At 44.7% G+C, this 17769-nt stretch overlaps 1 protein-coding gene across 1 annotated transcript in view; it reads left to right on the top strand.

Moving 5' to 3' along the window:
• Window positions 1–17769, top strand: part of ACTL6A (actin like 6A) — a 528174-nt gene that overhangs the window by 183816 nt on the left and 326589 nt on the right. The window contains exons 7-9 of the mRNA XM_069618679.1: window positions 6729–6835; window positions 6916–7005; window positions 9353–9414. Of these exons, the coding sequence (XP_069474780.1) occupies window positions 6729–6835; window positions 6916–7005; window positions 9353–9414 (259 nt within the window). The remainder of the gene's footprint in view (window positions 1–6728; window positions 6836–6915; window positions 7006–9352; window positions 9415–17769) is intronic.

Raw genomic sequence — 17769 nt, 5'->3', positions numbered from 1 at the left:
ACCTTCTGTCTAATCAGACGCAAGTTCAAATCCGTACCCACATTGGCACTTACCCTAAGAATACCCTTCCATTCCCTGTCCGTAAAAATACATATTTAGATCATCCGACCACATCATTCTCAATTTATCCCACGCTGCAACATGTTTATCTTCCAATTGCATAAAGGTCATATATGTACTCGCAGAATATTCCTGTCCTGTAAGCAATTGACACAGTGCGGGTTTCATTCCCAATGAATTACCAATGATCCTTTTCCGAAGATGAATCAGGGAGCTCAGGTCGTCATATTTTCGTCTTTCTCTTTCATGCAACCCATATTTCCTCTGTATGTCCCCAAATGTCAAAAGATCATCACCATCCAATATATCACCTATTGTCAAAACTCCCTTCCGAACCCAATTTTGCCAAATCAAACATCTATCGTTTAATTGTAAAACCTTGTTGTGCCAAAGAGAAGCATCTTCGCTAAAACCATATGACTGGCTATTCTCTCCAAACCACCCCTGCGAGGTTTGCCTGGTTGCCACTATAGACTTCAACTTTAATCTATTAGCCGACATATTGCCCATGTTATAAAGGCTATTTAAACGATATGGATTGCAAACCCCTCTCTCCATGCGTAGCCATATAGCACCTTCAAAGTCATCATTCGGATAGTAAGAAGTACACTTCTTGAGCAGGAACGCCTTACAGTACTTAAGTCAGGATATCCAAAACCACCTTCCTCCACACTTTGCATCAACATAAATCTAGGGATCCGCTGCTTCTTACCCAACCCCCACAAGAAATATTGAAAAATCTTTTCAATTTGCAAAATCTGTTTTTTGGAAATCAATACCGGAATAGACTGAATTATATATAACGCTTTTGGTCATAAAATCATCTTCATCGCATTTATCTTTATCCATAATGATAAATGAAGTCTTTCCCATCGTCTTATTGGATATATAATTTTATCCACAAGTTTATCAATATTATATTGCATAATTTATCTGAAATCACCAATGATATATATACCAAGATATTTAACATACTCAGGGCACCATTTGCATTTCCATACCTTCAAAATATCCTTACTACACTCATTAGACAACGGGAATATCTCAGTCTTATCCCAGTTTATCTTATGACCCGAAATCTCACCGACTTCTTCAAACATCCGTTTCAGAACCAATCCATATTGTTCAGGATTAGACAGTAGGACCAACAGATCATCCGCATAAGACAACACCTTAACTTCCACACCTCCAACACATAAACCTTTAATTTCTTTACATTGTCTAATATAAGCCGCCAAAGGTTCAAGTGTTAAATTAAACAAAAAAGGCGATAAAGGGCACCCATGCCTCATGCCCTTGGACAAAGAAAAAGACTCTGATATTAAACCTTTTATAGTCACTCTTGCTTTAACCTCATAATGAATACACTTAATCATTTTCATAAAGGTTGGTCCAAATCCCATTTTTAATAAAGTGCATTCCAAAAACCTCCAATTAACTCGATCAAACGCTTTCTCCGCATCAAAAAAACCCAATTTTCCCTTTCGATTTTTTTATGATGATATATTCCAATGACATCTAAAACAGTCCTGATATTATCATATCCATATCTGCCCGGGATAAAACCCACTTGAGACTCATCCATCAGATCACCCATATTAACCATAAGCCTATTCGCCCACATTTTTGTAAATATCTTCTATCTAAAAAACTGCCTTATAGTTCTAGTATGTATATTGGCTCAACACATTCTCTGTTCTGCCACCTCAGTGGAAGATAGTCCATATATAATGGACAAGCATGCATCCGTACTAATACAAGACTTTAGCGCTGCATATGTCTACAATCTCTTTTCCCGCTTTCCCTCCTCTTAACTTCATCCATGCTCCATTCTCATGCTAGACTAAGTTCTGCTCAGTATGCCTCCGATTTGGCCCTTTGAAACTACTTTGGTTGTGATTCGGCACAGTGTGGTAACGGAACATAACTTGTGTACATTTAGTAGTGTGTTCCATTTTAACATAGTGCAGCGCAATATTATTTCAGCAGATTGAATAAAAATTAGCACTTGGTCGGTGTTAGGGGTTTTTTTTTACAAAAGGTTTCTGTCTGTGACAGAACCTAGCAAAGCCCACCTTGGGTGAACAGGGTTACACCTCTTAGGTTTGGCCCGAGCTACCCCAAAGGTTATGGTAGCATTGGACACGCAGCCAGGCTTAGTCTAAGGAGGGCTGTAATAAGCACACCTTGTGTCAAGAAAACACTGACGAGGTATATAAAAAAAATCCATATTTATTATTTATACTAAGGCACACTGTTATAATCTAAAGGTCAGGCAAGTACTAGAAAACATTTGCAATAGTATTAGAACACTTAGAATACTCTTGGGATAGTTTTTAGGGTAAGAAATCACTTAACTTGAAACAAATAGGCAAACTCTTTATGACGTTTGGTAACTTTGAGCCCAGCTTATTTAAGAATCCAACCCTATCTACTGAGTCACTCAAAGTTCAGATGGGTCACTGGACCACCAGTGACCAGTTGCTAGGCAGGGAAAAGACGGGAAGGCAAAGTGCAGTATTCAAAGAGGTAGTAGTATCCAGCAGGATTCACTACTGTTGCAGGTAAGTACACATGCTGGATAAAGCAAAGCTCAAGGATTGCCCCAAGAACCAGTGTCCTAGGGCAGGCACGTTTTACCATAAGAGCACAATTGGTTGTCCACCCCAATGTAACTTTATGGGCACTTGGTAGGATGCAAGATACAGCCCCCAGAGTCACAGGATCAAGCAAGCAGACTCCAGTTAAGTTATACAAGGAGTGGGACAGTACCTTCAAGTGACAAAGCAATTGCAGCAGGACGGTTCCAGCGACAGCAGGCCCGGTCACAGGTTTTTCGGTCTTGGCGACAGTAGAAAGGGACTTCGGGGGATCTGGCAACTGCTTTCGTTCAGACAGACGGCCAGCAAAGGGTCTTCACAGTTCTGGCTTGTTGGCACCTTTTCCAGGCTCGGTTGAGTGATGGTAGTCGTGGCCAACTCTGCTTTGGTTCTTGGTCCTTGACTCTGGTGAGGGGCCTTTCGGGATTCAGTTAGTATGCCGATCTAGGAGGATGGCCTTGAAGTTGAAGGTGAAACTGCACTCCTGGAGACAATGCAAAAAGGAGCATCACAGGACCCTGTATGTTCGAAGTTTGCAAGTTGCGGGGGTAGTAGCTCTTCCAGGGATTGTGCAAATTTTAGTTTCTTTCAAAAGATTACATTTTTATGAACTCAAAAGGTTGGATAAACGCCTCACTATCCCTACCGTGACGAGGATTTACTGGTTTACATAAACTAAAGGAAAACACTCTAACCAAGGTTTCTGTCCCTCACACTTATATACACAATCGATAAGGGAATATATGGCATTTAACAACAACAACAAATATAACGGTATAAGTCACATTACAATAGTTGCTTCTTCCGATAACCTGGGCAAACTCCCCCCTCCCCTTATTCAAGCAGGCATTTCTTTCAATTTTTTTTTAAAAAAGATAAGGACATCCTGCATCATAACCAAGAAGTTCCACTTTAGTTCTCTTGATAATCCAACTGGACAACACAAGTTCCAACTTGTATTCTAGTGATGGTTCACAATTGTTTAACAAAGCTTTCCTCTTTCCACTTGTAGTCAAGGTCTTGAGACGGCTTCTCGTCATCGACAATGAACACTTCAGAACTTCATTAACTTCAAAACAAATGTATTTGTCAGGGTATTTTGGCAACACTTCAGCTTTACTCCACCACAGTACTTTGAGTTTCCACTTGGTTTACTCTCATGATAGGTCCACCACTTCTAAAACACTGTGCTCTGGTGTATTCTTAACAAAACAGAAACAATGGATACACGTGCTCTTGCATACTCTCCTTCCTGTGCAGGTATACGCCAGCTCCGAACTGAACCAATTGGTTAAAAGCTTCTAGGACCTGGTATATTCCCTTGCCAGGCCAAACTACTACCTCTAAGTACTTCTGTGTTAAGGGTCAAATTCAAAGGTTCTAACCATGTCTTCTCCTTTTAGATTTGATAATGTCTTCAAGGAGAACAAGAATTACACTGGTGCTATTTATTACACCAAAGTGTTATCCCCATGCAAAAGAGGCAATGCTTCCTTCCTCCTGAACCTCTTGTATCAGGACAGCCCTCCTGCTAATCTTGTTCCGCTTTGTAGTATTAACCAAAAGCTGATGCCGCTTTCTCTCCTTCAGTTATTTTGCTTTAGCAATGTGGGTTTGAAACATTCTCTACCTACACCTGTGCAATATTCTTTGCACATACTATTAGGCTGTTATTTTCTTTTGGCATGGGCAAACCCGTTTATCAATTGCTTGCATGTGAGCCCCTTTTGGTTTTGGCAATGAAGGTTCAAGTTCACTTGTGAAGATATTGTCCCTTTGTGTGGTTGGCTTTTAGGATAAACCACTATGGAACAAAGACCTCCTTCAGATGGAATGTTGTTGGTCTTTTTATGCCAACTACTTTGGCTTCTACCTGCTTGGTATGCTTCACAATTATCTGGTTCTAGATCAGTTCGGTGTTCAAAAGGACAAGTGGATTCAAGAAACGGGCAGTTACGGAGCGCTCCGGGGTAACGATAGAATGGTAAACTTGCCGGTTTTGGCATGCGCATCTGTTAGGCAAGATTGTGTGCAGTACCCTTTAGGAAACAGTGGAAGTAAAGCCAGCTTTGAGAGGATGTCCAGCAGACGGGCTTACTTTGGAGTTGATTGGTCCCACCAACTCAAGGGTAGAAGTCGTCCTTGCAGGGCTTCTCTAGTCGAGGCGAATTCAGAGCTTCAGCACAGCAGCAGGGCTTCACCGGGCAAACCAATGGTCCAGGAGTTGCAGGAGGCATGCCTTCCAAGTTGTTCTTCGGATTCCTTCGTCCAGTGATCGACTCTGCCTTCTGAGCCAAAAAGCCTTGCCTTTTATGCAGGTTTCTCCCATTCATTCCAGCCTGTCAATCACCCGGCAGGGTGGTTGTCGTTGCTGGACAGCTAGCCGGCCAGTCAGCTTTGTGTGCATTCCTGTAACCAAGGGGATTAAGCACCGGGAGTTTCAGGCACCTCCCTCACTTCATGCCCCTGCCAGACACTCTGGAGCCAGAGGCGGGCTTTACTCGTGAATCCTGCCAAAGACAAAATGAACAAAGGGACCAAACTTGGTTTGGCACGCAGAGGAAATCTCAAGAAGTACCTTTACAACAAGAAATGGTGAAAAAAGAAGCCCAGGGCCATTTTGACAAAATGGGCAACATGGGTGCTTCACTGCAGCTGCGAATGCAGCCCGCGGTAGAAAACACACAACGGTAGTTAAAAGTAAACCACTGCCACCAGCCATTAATTGTAGAAAGGGTAACATAAAAATGTTACATGAGAAACTAGACAAAAGGGATACTAAGTAACCCCTCCAGCACCCTATAGTAAGATAGTTTGTGCTGGGTCTAGAAAGTTACAAATGTACAGTAGTTTATCCAAGATTAAACCTTTGGGAAACGGAAAGACTTGCTGTGTGCCACAATGTAGAAAGATGATGCCTATGAAGTTTGTCAGACTCCAAAACCAAAAGAAACAGAGTTCAAACCACAGAAAAATACATGAGAGAGCGGGGAAAAAGGTCTCGCTCTCTCCAGGGTAAAACAATTAAAGTTCTAGGGTCCAGCAAAAGTGCTGGGGGTCTCTAAGATAGAGCGGAATTAGCACATTTCTGAGAATTTTCCCTAACAGACTCGCCTAGGATACGGTTGGACTTTTAAAGATTGGTTAAGGAGGGGTTAATTGAAGTTGCTAGAGTTGATCTAAAGTTTCTTAATTGTTTGAGTAGTTTCTCTCACTGTTGTGTTGCTTTACATTGATTTAATGTGTGCTACCATTTCATTGTACTGTGATATTACTGTGTGAATAGTACTTAACTGATTTACTTCTAAAATCTATGTATATAAAATAAATCACTATTTTTATATAACATCAAGTGTCCTTGAACTGATTGTATGCTCCAAGTACTATGTGGATAACTACAACTCTTTTCCCTCCTAGGCTAAGCCTGGCTGCTCAGCCTTTGCTACTAAACCTTTGGGTTGTTCAGACTAAGCCTTAGAGGGTACAACCCTGTCCTGTAAGGTGGGCTTTCCCAAGTTCTGTCACAGGGAGTTTACTGTCTAACAGGAAAAGAAACAATGGGGGTGTGGCAGCTTTCCATACCACTGCAGATTTTGTGGTGTGCTGCTTTACTAAAATGCCAGAAAGTTGGAGGCAAGCATGACTCCGAACAGAATTCCCAAAATTGGTCAAAAAGGTTCAATATACCAGAGTAAAAAGGAGTGTGTGTGTGAGTGAGGGAAAACGGTTCCCACTCATGAGAACTAGCATTAAATCCAGGTATCCAGCAAACGGTGCTGGGGGACTCGCAGAGAATGGAGATTTTACACAAGAAAGAAATCTGCACTTCAATGCGGTATCAAAAAAAAAATATATTTTTTAGAGGACCAGACCTAATATACTAATTATTTGAAAACCTGCGAAAGAGGGGACAGTAGTTAATTGTGATAGCAGCTCTGTAAAATAATCTGTGTGGTGCTATTTTTCTGTTTTTTAAATGTGCTGAATTTACTAAATATAGTTGATTTTATGATTTCTCAATTTGTGCTATGCTATTTTTTTCCCCTCTGATGTGGTTTCTCTTGGCAGGTATCGTCAAATCTCCACTCGCAGGTGATTTTATAACTATGCAGTGCAGAGAGCTTTTCCAAGAAATGAACGTAGAGTTAATACCTCCCTACATGATTGCATCAAAGGTATGGGTTTACAGCAATGTTACTGTAACCTTTAAGTAAATGTTTGTGGTTTTTAGCTGACATGTTTTATACTTTTTAAGGAGGCAGTTCGTGAGGGGTCACCAGCTAATTGGAAGAGGAAAGAAAAGCTGCCCCAAGTCACACGATCTTGGCATAATTATATGTGCAATGTAAGTACCATTTATTTAGACTAGATGAATGCGTACATTTGAGGAAGGATTATTAACTTATTGTTTGTTAGGAAATAATTCTGTTTAGGCAACTCCCCACTCTCCCTCCCCCCCTTAGACTTCAGCTAAACTCCCCTGACATTTTGCTCATTTTGTTATTGAGAAACTGATCAGTCCTTCAGACTATGTACTGTGAAGTTGTTTCCCTTTTGACTTTGTACACTTCGTAACTTTTTATCCTAGTGTTAGGGAAAGTTTTCATTTCTGTTATAATTCCCTTCAACCTTAGAGGCCCCCAGCTCATTTGCTGTACTTGGGGCTTGGGATTTCTTTCCGCCTGAGTGAGTCATTTGTCGCACTCTCTCATGTGTTTTAGGGGATACTAAGTAACCCCTCCAGCACTCTATAGGAAGATGGTGTGTGCTAGGTCTAGGAATTTAAAAAGACTCGTAAAGTCAATTTAACCTTACATTCTCCGGGAAACAGTAGTTAATCCCAGAGAAGGTATTTAAACCTTTGGGGAGTCTAAAATACATCCCTGTGTCACTGCACTGAAGGTGCTGTCTAACACACATGAACAGATGATGCCTATAGAGTTGTCTAAAACTCCATAATCCAAGAACACAAGTAAAACACACATCAAAATACATGAGAGAGTGGGGAAAAAGGCTCACACTCTTTCCAGGTAAGAAAATCAAGTCCTCAAAATCCAGCAAAGATGCTGAGGGTCTCTAAGGTGAAGGGAATTGGCACATTTATGAGAATTCTCCCTATCATAAGCCACCATGGACATTTAAATTAATAAAAAAAATCCCTCCAAAAAGGCCTTGAACCACCAGCAGGCTTTAATATTAAATGGCCAACAAGATGGCCTATTAACAAGGGGGCAGCAATTCCCCATAAGGCGATGGGCCTTCCATGCCGAAACTGTAGTCAGGCTGCAGGGTGAAGGGGGTAGGGCTTACAACCCCTTTAGAAGCCCCAGTCACTCCATTGCCACACCCCAGGCGAGATTGAAGGAGTGCAGAGGATATTGGAGAGGGGGGTCTGTGGAGTGTTTGTGTGTCAGAGTAAGGAGTGTGTGGAATAGTGCTGTTAGAAGGTAGTGCTGTTAGAAGGTAGTGATGGGTAGGTGGTGGTTGGTAGGGGGTGGTTGGTGAGTGATAGCGACAGTAGTCAAAGTGATAGCAGCAGTTTAGTGAGGGTAGTAGTGGTAATGGGAGTAGTAGGAACAGTGGAAAGGCAGTTGTGTTAGCATAAAAGTACTGGTAACAGCAGAGTGTACAAGCCTAGGGTATATTTATTTAAAAAAAATCCTTGTAACCGTGATATAAATCAAATCAAAAAATTAAATCGGAGGTGTTTTTCCTCCCTTTTCAGGGAGATTTTGCAAACTTGGTCAATTCGGACTTCTGACATACAGCCCCTCTCAGATGTTAGTGGGGGCTTGAGGAAGCATGTAGAAGGGCTTTGCTGTCTGTTTTCTTGGGCATGGCTTCAACATGCCCATGCTCGCCATGCAGTGAGTAAATTCCGACTTATGCCTTGGTGCAATGAACATCTCTCTCCAGCCATCGCTCCTTTCGGCGCTGCACCCCATAGAATACAGTGGCGTCCCAAAATACATTTTGTCCAATTGCACACATGGCTTCTCCACCCTTTCCTTCTCAGTGACTTCCTGAGCATCTTATTTATCTTCCACCCGGCCAACTTTGGTCTTCCCTATCACTACTGAAAGTTGTATCCGACTCCTCCTTTGTCTCGCTGACAAGCGAAACGCTCCAACGCTCCAACGCCATAACTTATGGCAGTAGGATCTATACAAATGCAAGGTAACCTATCCTTTTGACAAAAATCCCAACTACTGACTTTCAATACTAGTTGACCGTCTGTCAAAATGTAAAACCTTGTTTGAACTCTAAAATGGATACAGTAAATTCGATTGTGATGGTTGAATAAGATTTCTTTTAAGTGTGTGTTCACTTTAATTAAGGGCTTTGTCAGGCTCCTGATGCATAGTTTCAAATCCAAATCGAGAGCCTATTTTTTTGGGAAACTTCACATCAATGGTCAGTCTTTCCGACATGATTGTCGGACTACATTAATGTGATACACGTGTGTAGAGTTTTTTTTAAAGGTGTACATTTTTGTTGGCATATGTGAAAAGGTTCATTTTTGTTCAGTCTTACCCACATCAGTATTGCTCCATCATGAGTCTATCTGGCCAAATATCATTGTTGCCAAATGTTGAATTTGGTTGTGTTTCAGTTGAAGCTCTAAAAGCAGCATCTGGGCTGTGCATCTGAATGTTTTATTTTAATGGCCGCCTTCATATTCTTCTCTTTAGTGCGTTATTCAAGACTTCCAAGCATCAGCACTTCAGGTTTCAGATTCGACCTATGATGAACAGTATGTATGTTTTCTGGCCTTATTATACAAGCTTGCATAATAAGGAAGTTACTTTTTGATTGTGTAATTCAACGCTGCATGCTGTGGGATTTGTCATGTTGTCATCCTTATGGAATAGAATTTTGAATACCTTCATATTAAATAACAGCTTCTCACCTAAAACGTATAGAAGGCCACAGTTCTCATCAGACTCTCTACAACTTGTACCTGTTGGTGTATTTAAAAATAGAACTCCCATATATTAAATGAATTCTCATAGGGACATGTTTTTGCGCTATATGCATGTTGCATAGTCTGAGCTTTGGCCTAGTGCTGCTTCTGTCTGTTTGAGCGACGTTTCCCACTGGTTGGTCTTGTTCAACAAAGTATTGAACATGTTCTTTCTTTGTGCAATCACTTCCCCCTCTTTTCTTTTTTTTTTCTTTTTTTTTTTTTATTTAAACCATGGAGTATTCCAATGCTGAAGGAAAGCTGTGGTGTTCTATACATATTTTTTTTCTTTTCAAGTATATCTTTATTGTGATCACAAACAAAAGGAACATCCGCCAAAACAGCTTGAAAAGCCAACAAGTTTAACAATCTGAAAAACAAATTTATGATTTTGTAATATGAAAGAAAGGACAGAACAGAAATCAGCCCACACTGCCCCCCCTCCCCAAACTCTCCCCCTCCCCCCCTTAACTGCTATAGCCGACTAATGTCCAGTGAGTCTGAAGAGCACATACTGCCCGCTGGGGTCTAACGGCTAGCTTTGTAACAAAGTCCAAGTTCAATAGATAGGTTACAGGATAAATGAGGTTCCGCCAAGGTGGCCTGGTCCCTGGTGACAAGCCTGTGCTGACCTCCAGGAGAGCTTTAGGTGCGTGGACGAAAAGTTTATCCCCGCCAGTCCCCTAACAGAAGCGCCATCTTAAATCTGGGCTGCTTGACCCTCAGAGATACTCCAGAAACGGGAGCCATTGTTGGTCTATATGTGTGTGAGACTCCATCATGAGGGCAGTTAGGCTTTCCATGTCATATTTCTTTCACTTTATTCAGCCAGTTTGATTTCATCGGAAGGGAGGATACTTTCCACCTTATCGTAACACAAACACGGGCAGCTAGGAGCAGGTTTCTTGGCATCTGTGGGCGAAGCAAATATCTGTCCTCAATCTTTTCAATTCCGAAGAGGACCAAGAGAGGAGTCCACGTTCTCCGAATTCCTTCAATCTCATAGATCCACCCCAATATTTCCTTCCAGAACAGATGAATCTGTGGACAACCCCACCACTGATGCCAGTATGTGCACACCTGAGTACACCTTCTCCGGCAGTAAGGGGAGATGCCCTCGTACATTTTTGCTAAGTGGTGCGGAGTTAGGTGCCATTGGGTCAAAATTCTGCAATTGTGCATCTTATATTGCATCGAGATCGAGGACTTCTAGACTGCCTTGTATATCGCATCCCAGTCAGCCTGATTCTCTGTCCAGCCCAAGTCCTGATCCCATTTGGCTTTAGTGTTTGGAGGGGAGAGGTGACCCCTGTCCATAAGCGGCCTATACATAGAGGCTACGACCCCCTTGGAGCCAGAGTGTATGTTCAATATGTTTTCAAATGGTGTAAGGGGGCGCTGCAACAAACCCTTCCACTTACGGTCTGTGAGAACTCCTTTCATTTGCAGATATGGCAAGGGGTTGATACTAAGGCCATGTTGCGCCTCTTCGAGCTCTCTTAGACAGGAACCTGCCTTCCCTTCACATTTGCCCTGCCCTGACCAGTCCCTGTTCATATTGGGCTTGAAAACAGAGAGGGTACTGAATAGCATCCCCAATTGATGGGGCCCAAATACAGCTAAGCGGTGATGACCACGTCGTCACCCCCTCCATTCCCGGGTTTTTCTTATCCCATAGTGCCCAGAGTGCCTGTAAGATGGGATGCTCCCTTGCCCTGCGCGGAATGGCATCTCGAGGAGCCCATAGCCATTCCCCAAGAATGACCGGGGCAAATAGACAATTCTCCAGAGAGACCCACTGTTTACTCTTAGACTCGCAAATATGATCTACAAGTACGCATAACTGAGCGGCTACATAGTGTGTGGATGTCCGGGTATGCGAGACCCCACCCTTTCCTTGGCTAAAACCAGAGTGTTATACGCAATACGCGGTCGTTTGTTATCCCAAAGAAAAGCCAGCAGAGTTTTTTTAACTGTGCTCAGGAAGGTCTTGGGAGTACTATGGGAAGAGATTGGAACAGGAAAAGGAGTCCTGGCAAGATGTTCATTTTAATCGCAGTATATTTACCCGCCCAGGAAAGGTTTTGTTTTCCCCATCTATCCAGGTCTTGTTGAATCACTAACCGCAGAGCCTTGTAATTGGACTGATATAACTCTTGGGGGTCCCTCGTGATTACCACCCCTAGGTACCTGATGCTGCTTTGCACGACTCGGAGGCCCCACGTCTGTGAGGCTGCGCACCTGATGGGTCAAGGTCCCCAAGAGGGAGAATCATTGTTTTGTTCTGATTTATGCAGAACCCCGATTGCACCCCATAATCCTCCTTCCTGTAGGAGAGCAGGAATTGATTGCTCGGGATGGGAGATGTAGGCCAGCACGTCATCCGCAAACAACGCCAATTTATATTCTACCCCATATCGGAGACGCCCTCTGACTTTCGGGTTACACATCTAATGCTTTGGGCTAGGGGCTCCATGATTAGAATGTATGCAAGTGGGGAAAGGGGGCACCCCTGCCTAATACCCCTGGTTAGTGTGAACTGTTTTGAGGCGATTCCGTTGACCACTACCTTGGCTTGGGTATTTCGATATAGAGCCTGTGCTCCCCTAACCCAATTTAGACCCAGACCTGCTCTGCATAGGACCTCCGACATGAGCCTCCACTCCACTCGGTCGAAGTCCTTTTCGTCGTCGACCGATATCACTGTAGGTCGTCCTTCTGTGTCTGGGATGCAAGCCATGAGATCTAGAGTTTTGCGGACATTGTCAGACCCATGCCTGGGATGCAAGCCATGAGATCTAGAGTTTTGCGGACATTGTCAGACCCATGCCTACTGTGACGTAGCCAGCTTGGTCATTATGTACCAGTCGGGGGAGAATAGCGCCCAACCTTTTAGCCAGGATGGTAGCGTAGACCTTTGTGTCCACATTTAACAACGAAATAGGTCTTTAAGAGCTACAGTCCATCCCAGCTTTCCCCTCCTTGGGTATCACAACAATTCTGGCCTCTGTGAAGGAAGGGGGGGGGGCAAACCAGACTCCAATATACTATTTAAGAGCAGGGCAAAAAAAGTGTCAGAGCGCCCTTAATCTCTTATAATAGGCTGGGGTGAATCTTTGTGATCCCAGCGCCAAACCCACCTTAAGGGCAGAGATGGCATGCTCAACCTCATCTGTGGTAATTGGATCATTTTAACCCGGCCCAGTCCTAGTCAGAGCGGGGAACATTACTTTGGACAGGTATTCCTCACTACTTTCAGGGGTGGGAGCTGTGTCAGATGTATAAAGCTGCTCGTAAAATTGGGTGAACCTTCCTGTGATGTCAACCGGGTTCGCGAGTATCGCACCCGAGTCAGTCTTGACCTTAAAGACTGCTCTGTCTGCTTTCTCTCTTTTGAGCCTGGCCGCTAAGAGTGTATGTGCTTTATCCCCTTTCTCAAAATATTTTTGCTTGATAAACCTCAGGCTAGACAACGCCTTACTCTCCCAAATCTTTTTTAATTCCTGCCTAAGGGCTCTAATCTCACCCCTCATCTCGGCCATGTCTCCTTCCGCCGCAGCAAGGAGCCCTGTGCCCCTTATTATAGCCTTTGCTGCCTCCTAAACAGTATGAATGGAGGTTGCACCCGTGTTATTCCTCTATAAGAAGCTATGTATTTCTACATCTAGGGTCTCGCGGAAGAGTTTATCTTTAAACAGAGTGTCACTACATACCCATCTTTGGTCCCCCAGTGTGCTTCGACCCAAGTCTATGCCAACCGCGACCATGTCATGGTCCGACCAGCCCACCACTTCAATGGTTGCATCTGTGATCAAATGTTCTAAGCACCCTTCCAAGAATATATAATCAATGCGGGTGAAAGTTTGGTGGGGTGGTGAATAAAATGTGTGGGCCTTTATTTGCAGCTGTGTGATTCTCCATGCATCTACAAGGTGGTGTGCTGCGACTAGCTGCTGAAAGGCTCTAGTGTCCTTGGGGTGACGCGCCCACGCGGTAAGACCGCCAGTCTAGATTCGGGTTCATGACCTGGTTGAAATCGCCACCGCAAATGACAGGGCCTCCCCCTTCTCTCTCTAGGTTCATCAGGAAATATTTGCAAAACGGTAGCTGCTGAGCATTAGGGGCATACACTGAAAATGGCGTGACCGCTGTGGAGCCAATGGACCCTTGAAAGATAAGAAATGCACCGTTTGGATCTCTGCGCAGACATGTTATCTGGAGCCCCAACGAAGCACGGTACAACATGATAGACAAGTCTTAAGTGGTTGCTCCTCACCAACTATCAATAATGCCCAGCCCGGCTTCCAAATGAGCTAAATCTTTTTTTTTCTCAACAACACTTTATTGTTTTTCATATAAACATTAATAGCAAAAGTAACAATGCTTCACAATCAGCAGAAAAAGTGAAATTTACAAAAGGACTAGAGCATCATAGACAATACAGCTCAAACAAGCAATCAACCTTAGTGAAGCATAACCAGCAAGATAACCACAACCCAACCACACAAGACAGGACCCAAAAAAAAAAAAAAAACTTTTTTTCATCTACTCTACCTATCAATCATATAGAGCTAAATCTAAATTGCGTGGTCTGCCCATCTCGATACCATCTGGGGATGTTTAACCTTTGATACTTCTTGCCCCCTCTGGACTTGCTTTTTTGCCGCTGGGCCCTGAGGGAGCTCCTGCATGTTCCGAGGATGAAGGGGCCTCTTCCCCTTCAGTTGAGCTAGACCCTGCTTGTAAACTACAAAGAACTCCCTCTGCTTCCTCCCTAGAGGTGACCCTGTACTCCTCATTAGTGGGAACTTCGGCAGGACCAGGTGGACCACATCTTTGCCAAGTGGGGAAGGCCCCAGATCGATCTGTTTGCGACTGCGGCAAATTCCAAGTGCCAGAGGTTTGCCAGCAGATTCCAACAGCCGAGGAGCCTGGGGGGCACGTTCTCCTTTTCTGTGTGAATGGATGTTTCTGGACGCGTTTCCTCCGTTGCCTCTCCTGTTACGAGTCATCAATGCACTCTGTGTCAGTGCAGGATGATTCCCATCGCCCCGATGTGGCTGAGGCAGATTTGGTACCCGGACCTTCTCACCCTGTCTGTGTCGCCTCTGATCAAACTACCGGTGGTCCTAGACCTTCTCACCAGAGAAGGAGGCGAATCTTGCATCACGACCCAGGATCGCCCAACCTGCGGGCTTGGCTCCTGCAGCCATAGAGTTTGGAGGATATGAGTTGCTTGCGCATTGCAGGGAGGTCCTCGCCAAGGCCAGGGCGGCGTCGACTTTGAAGTGCTACTGTCACAAGTGGAAGCGTTTTGCTGTGTGCTGCCGTTTGCAGAATATTACCCCTCTGAGGGTCACGGCCCATCAGATTCTTCCATATTTGCTATCCTTGACCAAGGCAGGATTGGCGCACACCTCAATCAAGGTACATCTGGCAGCTATTTCCCGCTACACCAGGTCTCCGGGAAGGTCTTCACTTTGCTCTCATTGACTCGTCAAAGAATTCCTTAACAACTTTTTCGTTCTTTCCCGTCGGTGAAGGCTCATGCCCCGGCGTGCGAACTCAACGTGGTGCTGGCGAGGCTCATGGAGGAGCGGGGGGGCCTTTGAGCCATTTCATCGTGTTCATCTCTTGGAAAACTGCTTTCCTGGTGGCCATCACCTCCTCCAGGAGGGTGGGTGAGATTGCACCAAGTATTCCAACCTAGTTCCAGCAGTCTCGCTCGTCCGTGCATCTTTGGTTTGGGTAGCCATATCAGTTCTCTCAAAAAGAATGGGGCACAGTCCCTACTTGGCAATCTGGCTTCTGCCTTTTCTACTTCTGACAATCATCTGGGCACATGCTGGAGCTGTCCTGCTAAATGGTACATCTCGAAAATTAGGCAGGTTTATGCTCCCTTTGTCATACGGGTTCTGGTGTTGTGCCATATGAAGTCCCTGCATAGACTCTGGAGTTTCGTGAAAAAGCGTTTGGGGAGCATATATGGGATATTCATGAAGTGCAACAGCCTGGGCAGGACCACCATCTTGAGCAATGCCGCCCTACCCACCATGGCCAGGGGGAGCTTCACCCAGAACCCCATACTGTTCTTGATTCCTTCCACCGCCCTCTCCGTGTTGTATTTATTTTCGTCCGCAATTGTGTGATATATGTTAATCCCCAAGTATCTAATTGTCCTAGTCTGCCAGGATATCTGCAGGATAGGTACGTTCCCCTGTGGGACCCCTCTGTATCTCCTCAGGGGGAACATGCATGACTTTTTGGGGTTTACTGCTATGCCCGAAAGGGTCGCATATTACTCCATCACTTCAGAATATATCACAAGTTTTCCTCTGGGAAGCGCAGGCGCCATTTCGCTAAGGTCACCCTCCGTCTGTTCTATGATGTGGTGGAGTCTCCTGTGGTTGTCCGTTATATTCCTGCCCGGGACATAGCCAGTTTGGTCGGGGTGTATGAGTTAATTACTCTTTTGAGTCGGTTTGCCAGCAGCGCTGTAAGAATTTTGCTATCTTGATTTAACATAGATAGCGGTCGGTATGACCCGCAGTCTGTGCTCGGCTTACCGGGTTTGAGTAGCGGAATGATCACCACCTCCTTTAGGGATTCCAGCAATCTACCCCTCTCAAACACCCCGTTTAGCATGGCCAGCAGTGGGGGGAGCACTTGTCTATATGTTTTTGTAGAATTCACTGGGGAGCCCATCGGATCCCGGGGCTTTACAGGTGGGTAGGTGCAGTACTACTGTCTCTAGTTCCTCTATCGTGATTGGGGCCTCCAGGTCATCCTATTTCTTCCTCGTTTAATTTGGGTAATCCTATGTCTTCCAGCGTCTCTTGAATTTCCCGTTCTACTACCTCCCCTGTGTCTTCATAGAGGCGTTTGCAGAACCTAAGGAACCCCTTGTTTACCCCCTCTTGGGTGTTCAAATCTGGCCGCCTTCTCCCGTTATCTCCCTGACTACTGGTCTTGGTGTCTCGTTTTTATATAACCATGCAAGCAGCCTCCCCGGTTTATCCCCACCCGCGTGTTGCCTTTCGATATATTTTTTATAGTTCAATTTGCTTAGTCTTTCCCAGAGCTCCACGCTAGCTTGTTGCAATTAGCTTGCTTGTTCGGCATCTCCCTGTGAGGTGCCTCCCCTATGCATCATTTCCTCTAGTTTCTTCTGTCTCTTGTAGCTCTCGCTCTAGGCTTCCTACTAGCCCTCTGGATTTGGATATGGCCGCCCCTCCCACTACCACCTTAAATGCCTCCCATAGGGTTTCCTCTGACTTCACACTCCCTGTGTTAGAATCACAATACACACTGATCTCCTCCCTTAGGTCCTCTCAGAATGCCAAGGCCTGCAGGGCCTCCGCTCTAAGCCTCCATGTCAGAACTCTTGCTCTGGGGGGTTGATGTCTCCAATCCAGGACCAGGTGGGAGTGATCCGTTAATGTTCTGGCCTTGTATTCTGAGCCCGTCATTTCTCCTATGAGATCTGAGGTGACAAACAGATAATCTAGTCTTGTATACAGGTTGTGTGGGGCGGCGTAGTGTAAATAGTGCCTGCCATTCGGGTGTTGCTGTCTCCATATATCCTGTAGCCAAAGTGTCTCTGCAGGGCCTGTAGTGCTCTTGCGGCGGGGGTGGGTTTGTCTAGTTTCGTATCTGACCTATCCATTTTAGGACATAGCGTACAGTTGGTCTCCTCCCCATATGGTCGCGCTTCCTATGTGGGGGCTGATTTTGCTGTATAGTGTCCTGAAGTAAGCTGCTGTTTCATGGTTGGGGGCATACATATTTGATATTCAGTTCTCTGTTCTCCAGCAACCCTTGTATCGTTATCATCCTCCCATCTGGCTCCACCGTGGCCTGAATCACATGGGGTGCCACCCAGGTAATCACCCCCCTAGCATAAGCTGAATATGTCACTCCCAAGGTGGTCCCCCTCCGCTTTTTCTTGACCATCTCTATTTTCTCTTTGGTGAGGTGGGTTTCCTGCAGTAGTGCTATGTCTACTCTTTGCCTTCTTAAATGCATCATTACTTTGTTCCTTTTCTGGTAACTGTTGAGGACTCTCACATTCCACGTTATTATTCTGAGACCTCCCATTGTCATTGTGTTTCGTCCCTCCTCCCTTCCTTTTTGTACCTCCCTCCG

This window comes from Ambystoma mexicanum, chromosome 10 (genome assembly GCF_040938575.1).
Source record: "Ambystoma mexicanum isolate Mex_15411 chromosome 10, UKY_AmexF1_1, whole genome shotgun sequence".
NCBI classification, from domain to species: domain Eukaryota; kingdom Metazoa; phylum Chordata; class Amphibia; order Caudata; family Ambystomatidae; genus Ambystoma; species Ambystoma mexicanum.
This window is presented reverse-complemented; position numbering and strand designations above follow the sequence as displayed.